This window comes from Thunnus maccoyii, chromosome 14 (assembly GCF_910596095.1).
Source record: "Thunnus maccoyii chromosome 14, fThuMac1.1, whole genome shotgun sequence".
In the NCBI taxonomy this organism is placed as follows: domain Eukaryota; kingdom Metazoa; phylum Chordata; class Actinopteri; order Scombriformes; family Scombridae; genus Thunnus; species Thunnus maccoyii.
This window is the reverse complement of record NC_056546.1, coordinates 17,736,172-17,755,157: the sequence shown is the minus strand read 5'-3', so window position 1 is coordinate 17,755,157 and position 18,986 is coordinate 17,736,172. Positions and strand designations below refer to the sequence as shown.

The 18,986-nt window shown below is 38.5% G+C and overlaps 1 protein-coding gene across 1 annotated transcript; it reads right to left on the bottom strand.

Moving 5' to 3' along the window:
* Window positions 1-850: 850 nt before the first annotated feature.
* LOC121911589 (NACHT, LRR and PYD domains-containing protein 3-like) lies at window positions 851-12,509 on the bottom strand. Its single transcript, XM_042433207.1, has 12 exons — window positions 12,423-12,509; window positions 11,822-11,958; window positions 11,529-11,654; window positions 11,140-11,256; window positions 10,755-10,871; window positions 10,143-10,221; window positions 9,736-9,967; window positions 7,776-9,573; window positions 7,485-7,658; window positions 4,220-4,372; window positions 3,861-3,907; window positions 851-3,708 (listed from the first exon to the last, which is right to left on the bottom strand). The coding sequence occupies exons 2-12, from the start codon at window positions 11,908-11,910 to the stop codon at window positions 3,143-3,145; spliced, it is 3,498 nt and encodes a 1,165-aa protein (XP_042289141.1). The 5' UTR covers window positions 11,911-11,958; window positions 12,423-12,509; the 3' UTR covers window positions 851-3,142.
* Window positions 12,510-18,986: the final 6,477 nt, after the last annotated feature.

The window sequence follows — 18,986 nt, the reverse complement described above, 5'->3', positions numbered from 1 at the left end:
TAATTTTCATCTCACACACAAAAAAATAACATCTGTAAACAGACTTATAAACAAACACACCCCGCATTCAAAAAAAAGAATTTTAAAAAGCCAGACTAGACGGAGATAAATACATCAATGTTTCTGCCTATATCAGCCTATTGTTAAAGAAAAGCATATAACGAAGAATAACAATATTAGATATCACACAGCACGGACTTCAGCTAACAAGCAGGAGAGTTAAGGTGTCTAATAATTGGGCCCCAGGTACTCTCAAATTTTTCATGAAAACCATGTATGTTGCTTCGAAGCCTCTCAATTTGTATCCAAAAGGAAAAGAATAAAATGTAATAAATTAACCAAAGCAAAAGAATGTAGTGATTTAGCCGTTCCTAACCTGCAGAGCTATTTTAACATAACACAAATAAATACAATAATTACATGGCTGAACGACAATCAAAGTGGCTAATGATTGAGAAAGAATCCATACCAATATCCATAAAAACACTACTGTATATAGAAAAAAGGATTATTCATAAATCAAAGGACTAAACAGATAGGTAGACGACACACTAAAAAGCTGGAAAAATATATGTAAAGCCCACAAAAAAAAATAACGACTTGGTATACTTCAGAAAAATGGCATGGGATCCCCAATTTGAACCAAACAGGATAGATAACATACTGCAAGTATAGGCATCAAAAGGATTAAAAACATATTCACAAATGCTGATAAACAATACCGTAAACTCATTTCAGTCATTAGTCTCTAGATATGGATTAGTACAAAATCATTTTTATAAATATCTGCAAGGACCTGTCAAAATGTGGTGTAAATTTAAGATGAATTCACAGATAACAAGTTGTCTTTCAGAGTTTTATTGCAATATCCAGAGTACACAGCACAGTTAGCACTAGTACAGTTTGCTAGACATATTTGTCTTCCTAACAGGTGTCTTTTAATTAATGCACAATGTCCTATTCATTCATAGCCTTATCTATGTTTCTTCCTTAGGGAGTTTTCTTTAGTTTAGTGAGACGTAGAAGTTGAAGGCCGAATCATACAGTTCGCTTTTGTTAACTTATTGGAAAATTGAGCATGTTCACTGAGCTGTAAGACAGTATAACATAAAATAATATAACATAATTTGAAGACAATAAACATAAAAGTATAAGTTTCCATTTCACAACATTTTTTAAAAAAACAAACTATTAAAGAAATATACCCTTTAATTACCTTTCTGATTAAAAAGCATAACAAGGTAATCAAAAACACATAAGAAAATATCTAAAACTTTTGAGAACGATATAGACACCAATAATAAAATTCAACAAAAATGGATTTCTGAAATAGATCAGCTGAATGAAGAATGGAAGCAAATGTGCAGATATATTTATAAAACAACAAATTCTAAATATTGGAGGGAATGGAAAAAAGGGAAAATTATGTACAAGATTTTTTACTACTCCAAATGTACTTTCTAAAATTTACACATCAATGAAATCAGATTTCTGGAGAAAATGTGGTGAGACAAAGGCAAACCACTCACACATTTTCTTTTTCTGTCCTATTTTAAAATCATTTTGGCATTGAGTCATAGCGGGTATCATGTGTATTGGCTCAATATGAAAAAAACAATTAACCCAATACATATTGTTCTTGTAAAATCACCACCAGAGCTAATGTAGAAAACAGATCAGTACCTACATAGAATACTCAGAATCGCAGCCCTGAAGCAAATAACTAGGAATTGGCTAAAACCATGAAGTCCATCAGTTCAAAGATGAAAAGTAACAATACAGGAAATCTTGTATAAAAGACACTGGTTTAAGTGGATGAGATATGAGGCCACCAATTAACTTAGACTCAGAATAACAAAAGAATTTACAAAAGGACAGAGGCAGATCTTGGGAAAACAAATAAACATATAAACGTACTTAATGCATACATTTAGAGGAGCAGAAGACACACATACACACACATTGTATGAATGTATAAAATGTATGTATTAACATATAAATACTTGATGAATACATGATGAAATTACTATAATGATTTTTTTTCTTCTGGTTTTTATCACCAGGTGTATAAAATACAAAAAAACAATGCATTTTGTGGGTGTATCTATTTATGAATGAATTACAATAAAAGTATGAAAAGTTGTATCCCTGAGACCAGTTTCTCAAACCATCTGGAGAAACAAGGAGTGCTGGTAGCCTTGAATTCCTTGAGAATTATCCTCTTTGCTACTAACATACCAAACATAAGGGTCTGCTGTACAGTGGCAGTGCACGAGAAGCTTCGGAACAACCAAATAAGGCAACTAGTGCATCAGGTTCAATCTGTAAATCATAATTTTATACCAAGTAATGATATCCTGCCAAAAAGGGACAATATTGGGACAAAACCAGAAAATATGACCTAGAGTACCTTTTGAGAAGTTATATCTGTCACAAATATCAGATACATTAGGATACATTTTGATCATCTTTTCTTTTGATAATCTTTTCTGCCTTGTCCCACGCTTAATGTGTACTGGAGGCTACCACATAACACTTGTGTAAAGAGTATACTGGACCATTATTGGCTCCAAACTAGTTGTGATGTCACAAATCATGCTCATAAAGTTTCACGCATTTAATTCAGATTTAAGATGAGCACAGAGAAAGTTTGGCAGGGGTGTACAGGACATCTACAGTACCAATTTTACAATATGAAGGACAGGAGGCAGTTGACAACAAAGCTAAGGCAGACATGCTAGTTAAAACATTTAAAAGAGTGCATAGCTCAGAGAAAATAAGTTCAGCAAACAAAAAGAAGAGGGCGGAGAAGTTGAAGAGGTCAAAGAGTATGAAATAGGTCAAATTGACAGTGAATTTTCAGAATGCCCTCTGCTAGATCACAAAGCAAACTACTTCAAATGGTCTGTTTTGTTTATAGGTTGTAAATTTAGGATTTGAACAGATCATTACAGTTCAAATATTTACAAGGGTTCGAATGTCAAATAAAAAGCAACAGCGCTAGTGTAAATTGATCTCATATTACTTGTATTTCCGCTAAATGAGACGGGCCTGCACCAGTTGTGTCAGAGCAGTGCCAGCACAGGCCCCAGTGCGGCTGCATTGGCTGCACTGTCTGTTTACACCACTGACACTCCCCCTCTTACAGTGAACACAAAGACAGATAGGAATCAGGGGATTCAGACCAGAACCCAAACCCAGCATACAGAGGCTGAGTGAATGTTGTGTTGAAGGTGTGGATATGGATCAGTGTGTCAGAGGAGACTCTGTAGAAAGACAGAGTGCCAGCAGGACAGTCCACATACACTGCTACTCTGTTAGAGACCGAGGAGGAGGAGAAGGGGGAAGAGGAGGAGGAGGAGGAGGGGATGGATGTTCCACTGTTATTGTGCCAGATACAGAAACTACCCTCAGAGCACCTCAGAGCCCAGGACTGATTATTCATTCCAAACCTGCATTCATCTTTGTCTCCTCTCCTTCTGATTCCTCTGTAAGACACTGATACATGAACCCCTCCTTTCCACTCAACCTCCCAGTAACAGCGACCAGTTAGAACATTTCTACACAGCAGCTGAGGCCAGTATTCAAATCTGTCTGGATGATCAGGATATGACTGATCCTCCTTCACAAGTGTCACCTTCCTGTTGTTTTCAGACAGTTTGAGTTTTGTGTTTACTGTGCTTGGATCCAGTGTGAGTTCACAGAAATCTGATGGAGAGAATGAGACAAAATATAGCTGCAGTTATCGGTCTATCATCTGTTTGATGATGACACCATCTTAATCCTCAGTAGGTAGTGAATAAGTGATGACAGTTTGAAGTTTGCTTTGTTTTTATGAATCAAATGAAAAACACACTTACACTTCCTCAGCCCTGGTGTCAACCATTGGACTCCAGCAGGCTGCATCCTGAAAAGAGGAGGGGGATCAGAGCAGCACGTTCTCTTTCAGCAAGCAAACATGGATGTTACATTGTTCTAGTCTACTGTTTTATTATTCTGTTCAAATGTGAGATTGGGCTTTGATAGACTTTTATCCAATCTGAATCCAGTATCCCTTTCTGAAGCCCTGACTGAATCTAATCAGGTTTAATTTAACATTTACAGGAAACTTCAGTTAGAAATAACAAAAACTCAAAGGCTCAGTTGAGATCTGTGATCAGCTCTGACAGAGAAAATGTTTCCAGCTCTTCCTCCTCTATCAGACATTGTCTCTCCATACCTGAGACTGTCCAGTCTAGCAGACAGTAGCTTCTCTCCTGAGTCACCTGGATGATTGTAGCTCAGATCCAGCTCTCTCAGATGGGAGGGCTTGGAGCTCAGTGCTGAGGCCAGAGAAGCACAGCCTTCCTCTGTGATCAGACATCCTGCAAGACTGCAAACACACAAAACAACACACATGTCAGATAGCCTGAGAGTACTGCTATGTGCAGTCAGAAATAACAACACACTGTCTACAAACAAAGTAACTAACAAAAAGGTGAACTAAATCGGGGAGTTCCAGAAAGTTGAGCCCTCAGAGGAGATGGGGATGGCGGAAGAGCTCCTCAACTGGACGGATTTAACGGCATCAGATCTAAGTAATGGAGAAACGACTAACAGCCATCAATGCCCTTGTGGAAAGGTGTGCAAGAATCAAAGGGGTCTCAAGATCCATCAATCTTGAATGAAGTTCATCAGTAGCAGAGGCAACTCCGCACAAGGGTTAACCTTGGTCAGACACAGGAGAAGCAGGGCCTGGAGAAAATCCAGAGTGCCCAGAAGCTTTTAGTGGGCCACCCAGTTGCTGCCAGCACCAAGCCAGAAACAAGACTGATGAAATGGTCAGCATCCAACTCGACTTCTGTTTGGATCCAGTTTGATCAAAACATGAATGTGGATGGCAAAGGGAAATACTGACAAGAAACTCCAGGCTATCACTTACGATCAACTAGGGCTCGGTGATACCATGATAGCAATAATTATCTTGATATAATTTTCTTGATAGAAATATATAACAAATATTTGATAAATGTTCGATATAACTAAACTGAGAGGCTGGGTCGGCTTGCACCGGCTGCAGAGCTGAGCTTCCAGATCATGGCAAATAAACTACATTTATTACATATACCATTATCACTAAATGAGGCAGAGCTACAGCTAAATATAAGACACACTGAACATGGGAGAGCAGGAGAGTGAGAGGGAGAGAGGGAAGCCATTGCTAGCTGCTAGGGTAAAGTAACTAGCAGATCTGAATAGTGTGTAAAAAACTGCGAAAAAAGTCCACTAAAAGAAGAGAGAGAGCTATGAGTGCTTCAGCAGAACTTGTGTAAGCCTAAATGTAAGCTGGTAACTAGCTGCTGTAATGAAGAATATAGCAAAATTAACTTGGTTGAGATAGAGCAGCAAAAACGCCATCAGTAACACAGAAACACCAGTAACCGGAAATAAGACAGTACGCCTACCTCAGCACATCAGGTCACAACCTTATCTGGACAGAGGTGATTTCTGTAGGCTATGTATTGTGGTTGTTTTCATTTGTATAATTTGGTTGGAATTTAAATGCTTACATCATCATGTGTTGCTGGATATGTGTGATGGCCCTCTGGCTTTGCCATGGCCCTTAGGTTTGTGTCTTGCCCTGGGCTGCTGTGTTAGTGTGTTTCTCCCTTCAGGTCCAGGTAGGCGGAAACTGTTTTAGTGCAACTGGGTGCACCTGGCCAGTCCATTCAGAAGGCATTTAGGATCAGGAATCACCATTCCTCTCTCTTTCATTTCATCGCTGGCTCCCCCCCTTGCACCACATGTTTTCTTTTGTTCGTTTGGTTGTGTTGCACTTCTCTTTAGTGTACACCACACTACACATTCACACATTCATGCATCCACTCACCAACACCACTGATCTACTGATTTCACACATTTGATTAATATTTTGTTGCAATTTCTTAATAAATATAATTTATTGATTTTGAGTACTATTTTGAGTACCATTTGTATTTCCCTTTATTTGTCATGGCCTAAGACCCGGATCATAACATATGTAACTAACTTTGCAGCCATCTTACATGTGTGCTGTATCACACTGCAGCACTTAATATTTCTTTTAAGATATTTATTTTGTTCAGAAAAAAGGATTTTACTTAATTTTACTCATGCATATTTTGATGTTGAAAAAAGATTTTATCATTATAATTGTTTTGAATATTCTATCTCAGATTTATGAAACGTTCCGCTGTTTGGCAAGTGTTTGTCATGTTCTGACCATAAATTATAGTTTAAAACCACAATTAATCATCTGGTTTCTTTAACTGTTACTCAGGAGCAAAAATCACTCACTCATTACGTTACTGTAAGTGCAATAAAAGCTTCAGCTATCAACTATTTATGCATTGAATTAAAATGTGCTATATCGAGCTAGGTATCATTATCGGGATATGAAATGACCTATATGGGTATATGAGATTTTGGTCATATTGCCCAGCCCTATCGAAAGCACAAATAAACAACCATCAAACACTCAACAGGTGATTTACTGTGGAGACAGACGGTCTTTTGGTGCAGTTTGGACCTGCGACATGTTCAATATTAATAAACTTTGAATAAACAAGAAAACAGTGAGCCACTCAGCTCTGTGTCTGAGTGCAACAGGGGCTGTTTGTTATAAACACCCTCACATCACAGCGGGGTGAGGCTTCTGGGCTCTGACTTGCTGAGTGGGAAAAAGGCACGCACCTTGCTAAGTTAAACTGCCCAAGAGGGAAGAATGAGCATACACAGGAGAAGAAAACAGAGGCAGAGGCAGTAAAACTGGCCAACAGGAGCACAGACACGTTTTATTGGCAGCAGAATCAACCAATGGAAGGCTTAACCACTTCTACGGTTCAACCTCTGTTTAGTCTCACTGGTGAAGTTTCTGTCTGGATTTAAACCATTTAATTTACTAAATCCTTATCATTTTAGTTGATATGTTTGTCAATCAATACATATATATGTGGTTCTCATGAAATGATAAGCAACAGGCCTGTTCCCAACCAGCATGTTTTGAATGGGCACTGCACTAGTCACTGATAATATGTCCAGCAGCATCAGAAGATGTTTTTTCACTCACAAACTCATGGAGTCTCCTGCCATAAAATTTGAATTCAGTGGTTCATCAAAGTATCCACCAGATAGAGGCAAATAGTCTGCTATTTAGCTTACTATTGGTGCTTGAGGAATCCCCTGTGAATACATGGCTGTCCAGGTACAACGGTTTTTAAACACATTTAGAGGAAATCTTAAAAATCATCTGTGGTAATTAATAATTCAACAACAAAAACAAAAACAACAGAAAATGCTGAAAAATCTGCATGGAAAGTAATTCTCTACTGCTGAAGTTTATTAAAAACTAGTTTGACAAATATATATATACATATTAGCAGAGACAATCCTACAATAGTTCAATGTTTATCCTCTAATATCAGATTTTAAATGTTCATCTGTTGAACAGTTTGATGAATTCTGACCTGAGAGTTTCCAGTGTACAGTGTGGACTCTCCAGTCCAACACACAGTAGCTTCACTCCTGAATCCTGCAGGCTGTTATTACTTAGATCCAGCTCTCTCAGATTGGAGGACTGGGAGCTGAGAACAGAGGACAGAGCTGTGCAGCTTCTCTCTGAGAGGTTACAGCCACTCAGCCTGGAGAGGAAATATAAAGGGGAAAAAATAGTAAGAAGTTACTAATTTTTCTGTCCTGTTGAAAAACAGCAGAGTATTTAAATAAGGATGAATAAATGCAACTATCTGTGTACTTACAGAGCTTTCTTGGAGGCGCTGACCACTGGCAGTAGTCTCAGAAGAGTCTCCTCTGAAGCAGAGTATTTCTTCAGGTTAAACACGTCCAGATCTTTTTCTGATGACAGTAAGATGAAGACCAGAGCTGACCACTGAGCAGGCGACAGTTTCTTTCTGGAGATTGTTCCTCTTAACAGGTACTGTTTGATCTTCTCCACTAGAGAATGATCATTCAGTTCATTCAGACAGTAAAACAGATTGATGCTTCTCTCTGGAGTAAGATTCCCCTCGATTTTCTTCTTAATGTACTCAACTGTTTCCTGATTGGTCTGTGAGCAACCTCCTGTCTGTGTCAGCAGGCCTCGTAGGAGAGTCTGATTGGTTTGCAGTGAAAGACCCAGGAGGAAGCGGAGGAACAAGTCCAGGTGTCCACTTGGACTCTGTAAGGCCTCATCCACAGCACTCTGGTACAGATGTGTTCTTGCAGATTCTTTTATACTTTCAGACTTCTGGGATGTTTGTTCTTTTGCCAGCAGATTGACTCCAGAGTTGATGAATGTCAGATGGACATGAAGAGCAGCCAGAAACTCTTGAATGCTCAGATGGACGAAGCAGAACACTTTCTCCTGGTGCAGCCCTCTTTCCTCTTTAAAGATCTGTGTGAACACTCCTGAGTACACTGAGGCTGCTCTGATATCGATGCCACACTCTGTCAGGTCTGATTCATAGAAGAACAGGTTGCCTTTCTGCAGCTGCACAAAAGCCAGTTTTCCCAGAGATTCAATCATCTTCCTGTTCTTTTTATTCCAGAGTGGATCTGTCTCAGCTCCTCCATCATACTTGACGTTCTTCAGTTTGGACTGAACCACCAGGAAGTGGATGTACATCTCAGTCAGGGTCTTGGGCAGCTCTCCTCCCTCTCTGCTTTTCAGCACATCCTCCAGAACTGTAGCAGTGATCAAGCAGAAGACTGGGATGTGGCACATAATGTGGAGGCTTCGTGATGTCTTGATGTGGGAGATGATGGTGCTGGCCTGCTTCTTGTTACTGAATCTCTTCCTGAAGTATTCCTCCTTCTGTGGGTCATTGAACCCTCTGATCTCTGTCACCATGCTGACACATTCAGGAGGGATCAGATCAGCTGCTGCAGGTCGTGTAGTTATCCAGAGGTGAGCAGAGGGAAGCAGTTTCCCTCTGATGAGGTTTGTCAGCAGCACATCTACTGAGGTGGACTCTGTAACATCAGTCAGGATCTCGTTGTTGTGGAAGTCCAGTGGAAATCGGCACTCATCCAGACCATCGAAGATGAACACAACCTGGAACTCTTCAAACCTGTGGATACCTGCTTCTTTGGTTTCATTAAAGAAGTGATGAACAAGTTCCACCAAGCTGTACTTTTTCTCTTTCAGCATATTCAGCTCTCTGAAAGTGAATGGAAATGTGAATTGTATGTTTTGGTTGGCTTTGTCTTCAGCCCAGTCCAGAGTAAACTTCTGTGTTAAGAATGTTTTCCCAATGCCAGCTACTCCCTTTGTCATCACTGTTCTGATTGGTTCATCTCTTCCAGGTGAGGCTTTAAAGATGTCTTCTTGTCTGATTATTGTTTCTGGTTCAACTGGTTTCCTGGATGCTGTTTCAATCTGTCTGATCTCATGTTCATCATTGACCTTTCCAGTCCCTCCCTCTGTGATGTAGAGCTCTGTGTAGATCTGATTTAGTAGGGTTTGGTTTCCTGCTTTGGCAATCCCCTCAAACACACACTGAAACTTCTTCTTCAGGTTAGACTTGAGTTTACTTTGACCAACTGGAGCAGGGGTTTCTGAATGACCACACAAGAAACACGATCAATAATTATTTATCATTAATAAAGAAAATATGACAATTTAAAGAATGCATATATTAACATATGTCTCTTCATCTTTTAAGACATCAGTAAATGTCTCAATTATCCATCATGTTAAATCTATAGAAGTCTTCTTACTGCTCTGCAGACAGTCAGCCAGCTCCTCCTCCTTCATTCTCCTCAGGAAGTGCAGTGTGATATTCAGAAATGCCTCTCTGCTGCTCCTCCTCTGCTCTTCCTCCTCCTCAGTATCCAACCCCTCGTCATCCTCCCTCTGACTCTCTAAGCATTCTTGGTAATCTGAATTCAGAAGCTTCTGCATCTTCTTCAGCTCGTTCTTCACAAAAGTGACGATGTTCTCCTCCAGCAGCTGGAACAGAATACTATATGAATGAAACCAGCAAACTATAATCATGAAGCAAACATCAGATCCTTGTTTGACAGACTGAAAATCCACTGGTCTACAAAGGGTTAGGGTTAGGGTGCTGCATGGAAATGATTGCAAACTGAATATATGTTAAAGTAATTGTTGTACATATACAGACCATAAATATGTAGTCCACATGCGTTAGATGCTGCTGGGCAAACTGACCACTGACAACCTCTGAGCTCTCCTGGTCCACTCTGCGAAGGAATCATGAAGAATGAGCTCACATTTTGTCTGTCTACACAGAGACAAACACAAGCTGAAGATCCATCAAGTAATAATTGAGAGAACTGAGAATGATCAGTTCAGTCTGTTTGTAGCTTTCAGTTTAGTGTTTTGCTTCATCAGTCTGTTTGGTTTAGTCCCAACAGCTCTCATCAACCCTACATAAAGCTCTCCCTCCCTCACTGCACACTGCTTAAGTGCCATGGAGCAAGATAGCTAGAGCCAGTGTGTGGTGTGAATGTGTTTGCCTGTGTGATTTGGTGGTTTGCCTGTGTGTGAGGCAATGTGCTGCTGAAAAAGTGCAGTGCTCAGAGAACGTCATCTGACTCATTTTAATTGTTTTAATATAAACAACAACAAACTGAAATGATCTAATTACAGACATTATCAACTTACTCATATCAGAAATATCAATTGATTGTCTGATTCTCAAATAATTCAACTGAGAACTACTTATTCTGGTTTAGACTTAAGCTCAAATTGTCCAATTGCCTGAACAACTTACTTTTTATCAGATGAATGTTGTTTAAAATCAATTAAAAAAAGGTTTGACCGGTCGCTCTTAAGGGACACACAGCTGGGTTCAGGTTCAGGTCCAGGAGAGTCTGGTTTCTGATGGACCCTGATAGAAAAGAAATGCTTAATGTTTTATTACAGGTCACATATTTAGTAAAATTCTTTCTGGATAAAAACATTTTTAAAATACGTAATTTTAACTGTTTTAATATAATATAAACAACAACAAACTGAAATGATCTACTTACAGACATTATCAACTTACTCATATCAGAAATATCAATTAATTGTCTGATTCTCAAATAATTCAACTGAGAACTACTTATTCTGGTTTAGACTTAAGCTCAAATTGTCCAATTGCCTGAACAACTTACTTTTTATCAGATGAATGTTGTTTAAAATCAATTAAAAAAAGGTTTGACCGGTCGCTCTTAAGGGACACACAGCTGGGTTCAGGTTCAGGTCCAGGAGAGTCGGCTTTCTGATGGACCCTGATAGAAAAGAAATGCTTAATGTTTTATTACAGGTCACGTATTTAGTAAAATTCTTCCTGGATAAAAACATTTTTAAAATACGTAATTTTAACTGTTTTAATATAATATAAACAACAACAAACTAAAATGATCTAATTACAGACATTATGGATCAACTTACTCATATAAAAAATATCAATTAACTGTCTGACTCTCAAATAATTCAACTGAGAACTATTTATCCTGATTTAGATTTAAGCTCAAATTGTCCAATTGCTCGAACTACTTACTTTTTATCAGATGAATGTTGCTGTTTAAAATCAATTAAAATAGGGTTTGACTGGTCACTCTTGAGGGACACACAGCTGGGTTCAGGTTCAGGTTCAGGACCAGGGGAGTCTGGTTTCTGATGGACCCTGATAGAAAAGAAATGCTTTAAGTTTTATCACAGGTCAGCAGAGCCTGGTCTGTGCTTCTTCTTTATTCTTAAACACAACACACACAGAGCTTTGACGGTGAATAATTATGGTGGAGTGATGTGAGTGGAGAACAGTCATGGACAGTTAAGAGACCCTTATCTCACCTCTGAGTTTTGGATTGGCTGTCATGTTCCCCACACAGAGAGCTTTTGGAGGGAAGGGCTCCCTCCTCTCTGTCCTCACACTGATTCATGCTGCTGAATTCACGTCCATATCAGTAACACACAGTTTCTCCTTTCATCTGGGGAGGAAACCCAAATCATCTTTTACATCATTTCTCCTTGAAATCATAAATATCTGCTGCTGCTCCTGTGATTGGCTATTTTCTATTGTGTATTGTATTGTGAATGCAGTTGGACAGCAGTGTGAGGCAGAGAAAGCTACCATCAGTGGCATACAATTAAATTGTTTGGAGTAAAGCAGCCATCCTCCTGATAAATCCTGAGCCCCATCAAAGCTGTCTAAACATTTTATTTCAGAAGCTAAAAGTTTAATGCTGTTTCCCCTGGAGAGTTTGCTCTGTCCTGTCATGTTTATAACTACAGTTTTTAGTTTTGCTGCTTAAATATCCCACGATATTTGCTGCAGTGACATTACTGTGCGCATGGAAACATTTACAATTACTGAAAGCAGATCTCTAATCTTTAAAATAAATCGCTAAAGAAAACACACATACATCAATACAACACTCAATAAAGAAGTTACCTGGAAAGCTCACGCTGCTCAACTTAATTTCAAAAGCAATATAGCCTATAGGGACCACATGAAATGGAGTGAAATGTCCACAATAAGTGGCTGCGTCAACTTCCGGCTCTGTCAAGAACGCTTTGTTCTTTTCCCCAATCCACACACACACACACACACACACACACACACACACACACACACACACACACACACACACACACACACACAAATAAATAGATAAATTACCGCAACAACACAAATGGGCCTAGGTTCCCAGTCACTTGGGGACGGGGGTGCTGCGACACGAGTAAAAACATTAAGCAGCAAAATTAAAACTGTAATTATAAACTTGACAGGACAGAGGAAACTCTCCAGAGCTATGTTATTATTCCATTCATCTATATATCAATATATCTATGCTATAGCAAGCATAGTCAATAACTATGTTTTTGTAGAAATGCAGGGTGCAGTTAATATAGATATAACAATATAAATAGCGAAAAAGTTGTTTTCTGGTTTTGGTTTCTATTTCAATTGCCGCTTCTTCAAAGCGGCAATTGGCACAGCATTCCATTTTTTTTAGTTCACACGAAAAACGGATAAACAAAATAATGCATTCTATATTTGTTTATCCTGTTATCGAACAAAACAGTTTTGGACTCACTTGATGTTTGCACTTTAACACTGGCTGCACTTTATCACTAAATACATTACTTAATCCTGTAATTTTTTTAATGGTGAAATTCAATGAAGAGTGTCAGTCAGTCGTGGGACACTAATGACAACAGTGTGTTCAACTAGCCTACTGAGAATGACCTCACATTAACTGTTATTCAACACTTTCAAACTCCTCAACTACAAAAGGCGGAAAATGTTGCAGCCGTTAGTTGTGGGTTAACTTTTAATTCCAAACGACACTTTTAACAACCAAACCGTAGATTTCTGCTGTTTCTAGAGGAGCTCAGTTATAGCGCTAACGACATGAACAAAGAACCATTTAAGTCTCACAAATTAAAAACTGTCATTACCGTTAGATGGCGAAACGACACTATGTCACGATGTCAGTCAAAGTCAAAGTCAAAGTAACGGCTCAGGCATCTAGGTCTACGTAGACCTAGTTACGTAGACCTACCTAGTATCTACGTTTCCTAGTTCCATCACATCAGTAAACCACATATTTCACAGATTCAGAGTCTGAGTTCAGAGTCAGATTCAGAGTCTGAGAATATTAACTGAAAAATGTCGACAGAGGGAAAGAAGGACTTCTCAGTGACCTAACAGGGGGATAGTCATGTCAAGCGGGTGTAAAAGGTCTGCTCTATGTTAAAAGTGCCCCGAGATAACTGTGATTTGGCGCTATATAAGTTAAACTGACTTGACTTGAGTTGCTGAGAAAAACAGTTTTATTGTCCTCTATTTTCAACTTTACCGCAGAACACTTTCTTATGGAGGATATTTTTGGTCATAATTAAAATTAAAAGTCCAAATAGAAAATTAAAAGAGATAAAAGTTAAAAGATTATTATTTTACGACACTTCTAGGAATAATCAGGCCATAGTTAAACCTAAAAAGAAAAAGGAAATTGAAAAAGCAAATGTAAAATGTAAAATGATAATTTGAAAACGTAAAGTGACAATGAAAAAAGTGAAATTTAAAATGCAAAAGCTTAAATGGAAATGCTCAATCTGAAAGCTTAAATGGTTAAGATGAAATTGAAAATAGCAATGGAAATAAAAAAAAGGGAGACATCAAATATGAAACTCAAACATTTACACTTTACCATTTGGCATTTTCCATTCATGCTGCTCTGCCAAACTCACTGTGCTCTTTAGCAGTGAGCTCCCCCTGCTGTCCATAAGGTGTCTCTGCAACCTGGCCGTTTCAAACCTTCACTCTAGTCTTTGGGCCATGCCTCTTCATTTACATACAGTATAAACGCCAAATGCCAAATGGAAAATGGAAAATGCAGTGACAAAAAAAGCAGTAAATCCTCACATTTTAGAAGCTGGAAGCAAGGAGTGTTTGGCATTTTGTCTGAAAAGTTATTGAGCCAATTAACATATTATTTCAATATTTGCCGATATCTTTTCTGTTGATTGACCAATCAATTAATTGACCAATCATTTCAGCTCTACTTATGCAGCATTGGTCTGTCTCAGGGTGCTTAGGAGGACCAAACATGTAGAGTCTGTCATACAGTCTGACATTATACCTATGACTTGATATGTATAAATATGTATGTTCATGTATGAGATGGTGGAGTACAAATATAGGGAATGTGCAGTCCAGTCCAGTTAGACTCTTGTACATACAAAATCTGAGGTCTATTTCATCCATGGTGGGAGTCCCACTGACAGCACTCTTGCCTTCAACATGGTACTGATTGCGCACAGTAGCAGCTCTCTAGTGAGTGCATCTTTATCTTTCCACCTCTCTGCTGCTTGCTGTTGTGCCTGTAAGCAGTACAAAAACACCCACACAGAATACACATGAGCAGACATGCAACCAAACATTTTTCACAGACTTCTGTTTATCATCAAGAACCTCTCAGATCTTTACTTTGGGGGGTCTTTGAAAGACACTGTGCATCTGATTGTATGAAATCTCCTATGATGGCCCAGGGTGTCTCTTTTTGATTTTCAAATTGTGAACTCATCCACTAGTTCATTAAACATCTCCAGAGCAGGATTCATGTCTTTAGCACTCAGCCTCTGACCTGCAAATCACCTGCAGAATGTAAAATATTAATAACAGTAACAATCTGTTTTTTGCATTTATCAATAAGCAGACTACTACACAAACTTTACACAGGACAATGCTAATGCACACATAGCCCGAAACAGTCTTGAGGCTTTATGATTTATCTTAACAGGCTGTTGACCTGAACTGCTGAACCATGGCCTGGTTCTCTAGGGTAAGGGTCTCCGGAGCCAGGAGACCATAGTTGTTAGTGAGCTAATTAGGTAGAGCTAGCTTGTTTAGGGTTTGACAGTAAACAGGATGGTGTATCGGTCAGGATACAGGAATGAGGATGAAGAGACGTAATTGCTTCTCTGAACTGTGCTGTGGTCCAGCTGTGTTTATTGGCAGTTCAACACTAGCATTGTCATCAGTTTCTCGTCATTGACTCAATACTGGGAATACCACTGGACCACACAGGCAAAATAAGGATGCTCAAAAAAAATTATGGGTCATCACAGGTGAGTGAACTTAACCACAACACGTTACACCTTTAGCATTAGCACTCGCTCTTTTCACCCACACACAATGGCAAATGCTGGCACAGTAAATACACGTCATCTCCTACGGCCTGATAATGTGAGTATTAAAGTGATAAGCACCCATAAATGTCCAAGCCTTTTATACAATAGTCATGACCCGGACAAAACAGTGGATTCACCTCAGATGGACTGTGGATGTAACTTGCTCCGATCGCTGTAATGTTATTACCTGTGGGGGTAAAAGAGGATTTTGTGGTTGCAGAGAAAAAGATTATTCAGGCTGGACTCCTTTAATTAAAGTAACTTTCATTTGGTTTAAATGGAAATTACACAATTATTAAAACCATGGATGTGATTCCAACTGTATTTTTGCTTTAGCTAAGTTGTTCCCATGCATACAACCACTCATTCAGAGAGTTGTTTTGTGTTGTTTGTGGACAACATTGCCAGATGATTTGCAATATCTTTGCAATATTGATTATTCACTTTTAAAGTAGTATTTAGTTTTCTCTCTTATTTTTTTTATATCATGTATCTTTTTACATTGTATATTTTTATTTATGCGTGTGTTTTTGTGATTAGTTTATTTTTTCTCTATTTATTCTTCAATACTCCCCGTACTGTTATTTGTATTGTATACTGGTGGGTGTTTTCCGGCCTCCGGCCTCAGGGGGGCGGTAATGAGCACATTACGGTCTGTCGCACCACAATGACACGAAGAAGACGCTGCACTCTAAAAGCTTACTTAGACAAGTGAAATAAAGGTGAGATTCATGCAATATCAGAAGTGTTTTTAAACGGCAAATTCAGGGTTTACAGGAGAAAACACTTTAATGATGAAGACTAACTGGTTCGTTTGGCAAAAGTACGTCTGGTTAACCTCAACATCCCCGTTAAAGAGCAGCGCTCAGCTGCTTCTCGGAGCTTCTCTATGGGACAGGGTTGGATATCTCAAAATCTGTATACACAAGTTTCGAGAGGAAAATGTATTTTTGTGATTTGCAAAAAAGCGAGAGGAAGAAAAACTGCAGCTGAAACAGGTTTTATATTTGGACGCTCACCCAATCTGTCTGTTTTTATTCTTCCTCCACTTCATTATAAACACATTATGAAATCCAGCTTTGAGAGCCTGTGAGCCGCTTCTACACCTGATATCTCGTATCTTATTATAACTATCTGTGGGTGCACAGTCTCATTAAACAAAGACAGTAGCTATCTGTTGAAAAAAAAAAGTTTGCAGCCTGATATGAAGTTCATAGCTGTTCATTCTCCACTATTGTATTTTCCTTCCTCTTTTTCCCTCTTCACTAATATTGCTCCGAACTGTGAAATTCTATAAAAGTTTTTGCCTGCATCTCTGCTTTCTCTTCATCCCTTACTGCTGTTGTTTCACCATCATTTAAGACTGGATACCCACACTCTCTTTTAATCCCATTCACTTTTTTTTTTTTTTTTTTTAAATCATTTTTATCAATTTCTGTCTCACTTCCCACTGAGTTACAAAATCTCCTCTGAAAGTCCTTTGCATTTTTTATGATTCTCCTTACATTTGCTTGCAACCTTTTATATTCAATAAGATTCTGATGATTCCTTTTTAACATTTTAAAAGCTTTATTTTGAGACTTAATTGCTTTATCACATTTCTTTGTCCACCATGGTACAATTTTCTTTTTGTGCCTACCTCCTTTATTCTGAACAGACTTCTTTGCGGCAACTAAAATAGCTTTACAAACAGAAACATTCATTAATATCAATTTTTGCATTTCTTGATCACTGATGTCTCCCAGCACTACTGAAAGAATATTTCTGTCAACTCAAGCCTACTTCAGTTATTATAGGGTAGTGTTCACTTCCCTACAGTCATTTCTCTGACTGCTTCTCATGAACAAACACCTGCCAATGAATCTGACACTAGTGTAAGATCTGTGTGCCTCTTCTGATATTAATTCTTTTACCATTTCTGTCATTTAGGCACACTAGATTTTTAATATCCATTAACTCTTTGATCACTATTCCGTTGTCATCATTACAATTACCCCATAACGTGCAATGGGTATTAAAATATCCACAACATATCACTTTCCCTCCTAAATGTACAGCAAGTTCATCCATTAAATCTATTGAAAGCCTGTTACATAGACTGTAAAAGTGAACAATTTTGATATTTCCTTCTCTTGTAAAAATTTCAGTTATCAAATATTCTGACTATTTCTTTCCCCAAACTCTATATTGTATTCTTTGCTTTAAAAATATTATACACCCTCCTCCACTGCCCTCCCCTCTATCTCTGCGGATACTATCATAACCTTTAATAACAAAGTCTAATGCTGGTTTAATCCAGGTTTCTTGAACACATACGATTTCTAGTTTCTTTTTAAGATCTTTAATGAATCCTTTAAACTCTTGGCCATTTGCTATTAAAATTCTTTCATTTCACTGTAGAATAATCTGTCTTATCACCCATCTGCTTCAAGTCTTTTATCGATATGCTCCAAGGAGCCATTTTTTATACCCAAAAACTTCTCAGGTCCCTTCACAACTATTTTAATTTTCTCTGTTTTGTATTTGACTTGATTGGTACAATTGATTATATAGGCAATGACCAAAATCAACTGTCAGTGCTGAGTTAGTTTTCTCTGTTTGACCTACTTCTGGACTCGAATATTGGTTAACTTTATCAGTTTCAGCCTTTCCCCTCTGTCCTTGTCCCTTCTTCACTGCCTCTATATAGCTTATGTCGTTAACTTGCTTTCACTTGCTCAGTTTCCACAGCCCTCTTCCTGACTTCACAACCACCATATGTGACCATGTGTTAGCCGCCACAATTACAACATTTATCCTGCACATTATCTCTACAGTCTTCAACTCTTTGATCACCTCCACATTTGGGACACTTCTGCTTTCCTTTGCAAACTGCTGCTATATGCCCACACCTCTGGCACTTGTAACAGCGGAGGGATATAGGTCCTAACTTGGAAGCTTATATATCTAATTTTAACCTGTTACCAGCAAGCTTCCATCTCTAAAAATCTTAGCCATTTCCACCTCTCCTAGCTTCTTTTTCATTTCCCTAGACAACACTATCAGACTTAGATTAACATGCTGATCCTCCTTTCTGAATTTAAGGATTATTTTCAATTAATCTCTCACAATCTTTATGTGAACAACTCTACTGCCTTCATCTGATCTGTTCTCTTCCAAGCTTCTTTTACTGCCTTGACTTACCTGACATCTTGCCTGTTTTTTCCCTTTCGTCGTCCTCTCCCACTATAAACTGGAGTCCAGTCATCAAATCCATATCATCATCTTCATCTACTACCTGAGTCGCCATCCTGATCCAGTCACAAACCAGTTTATACCC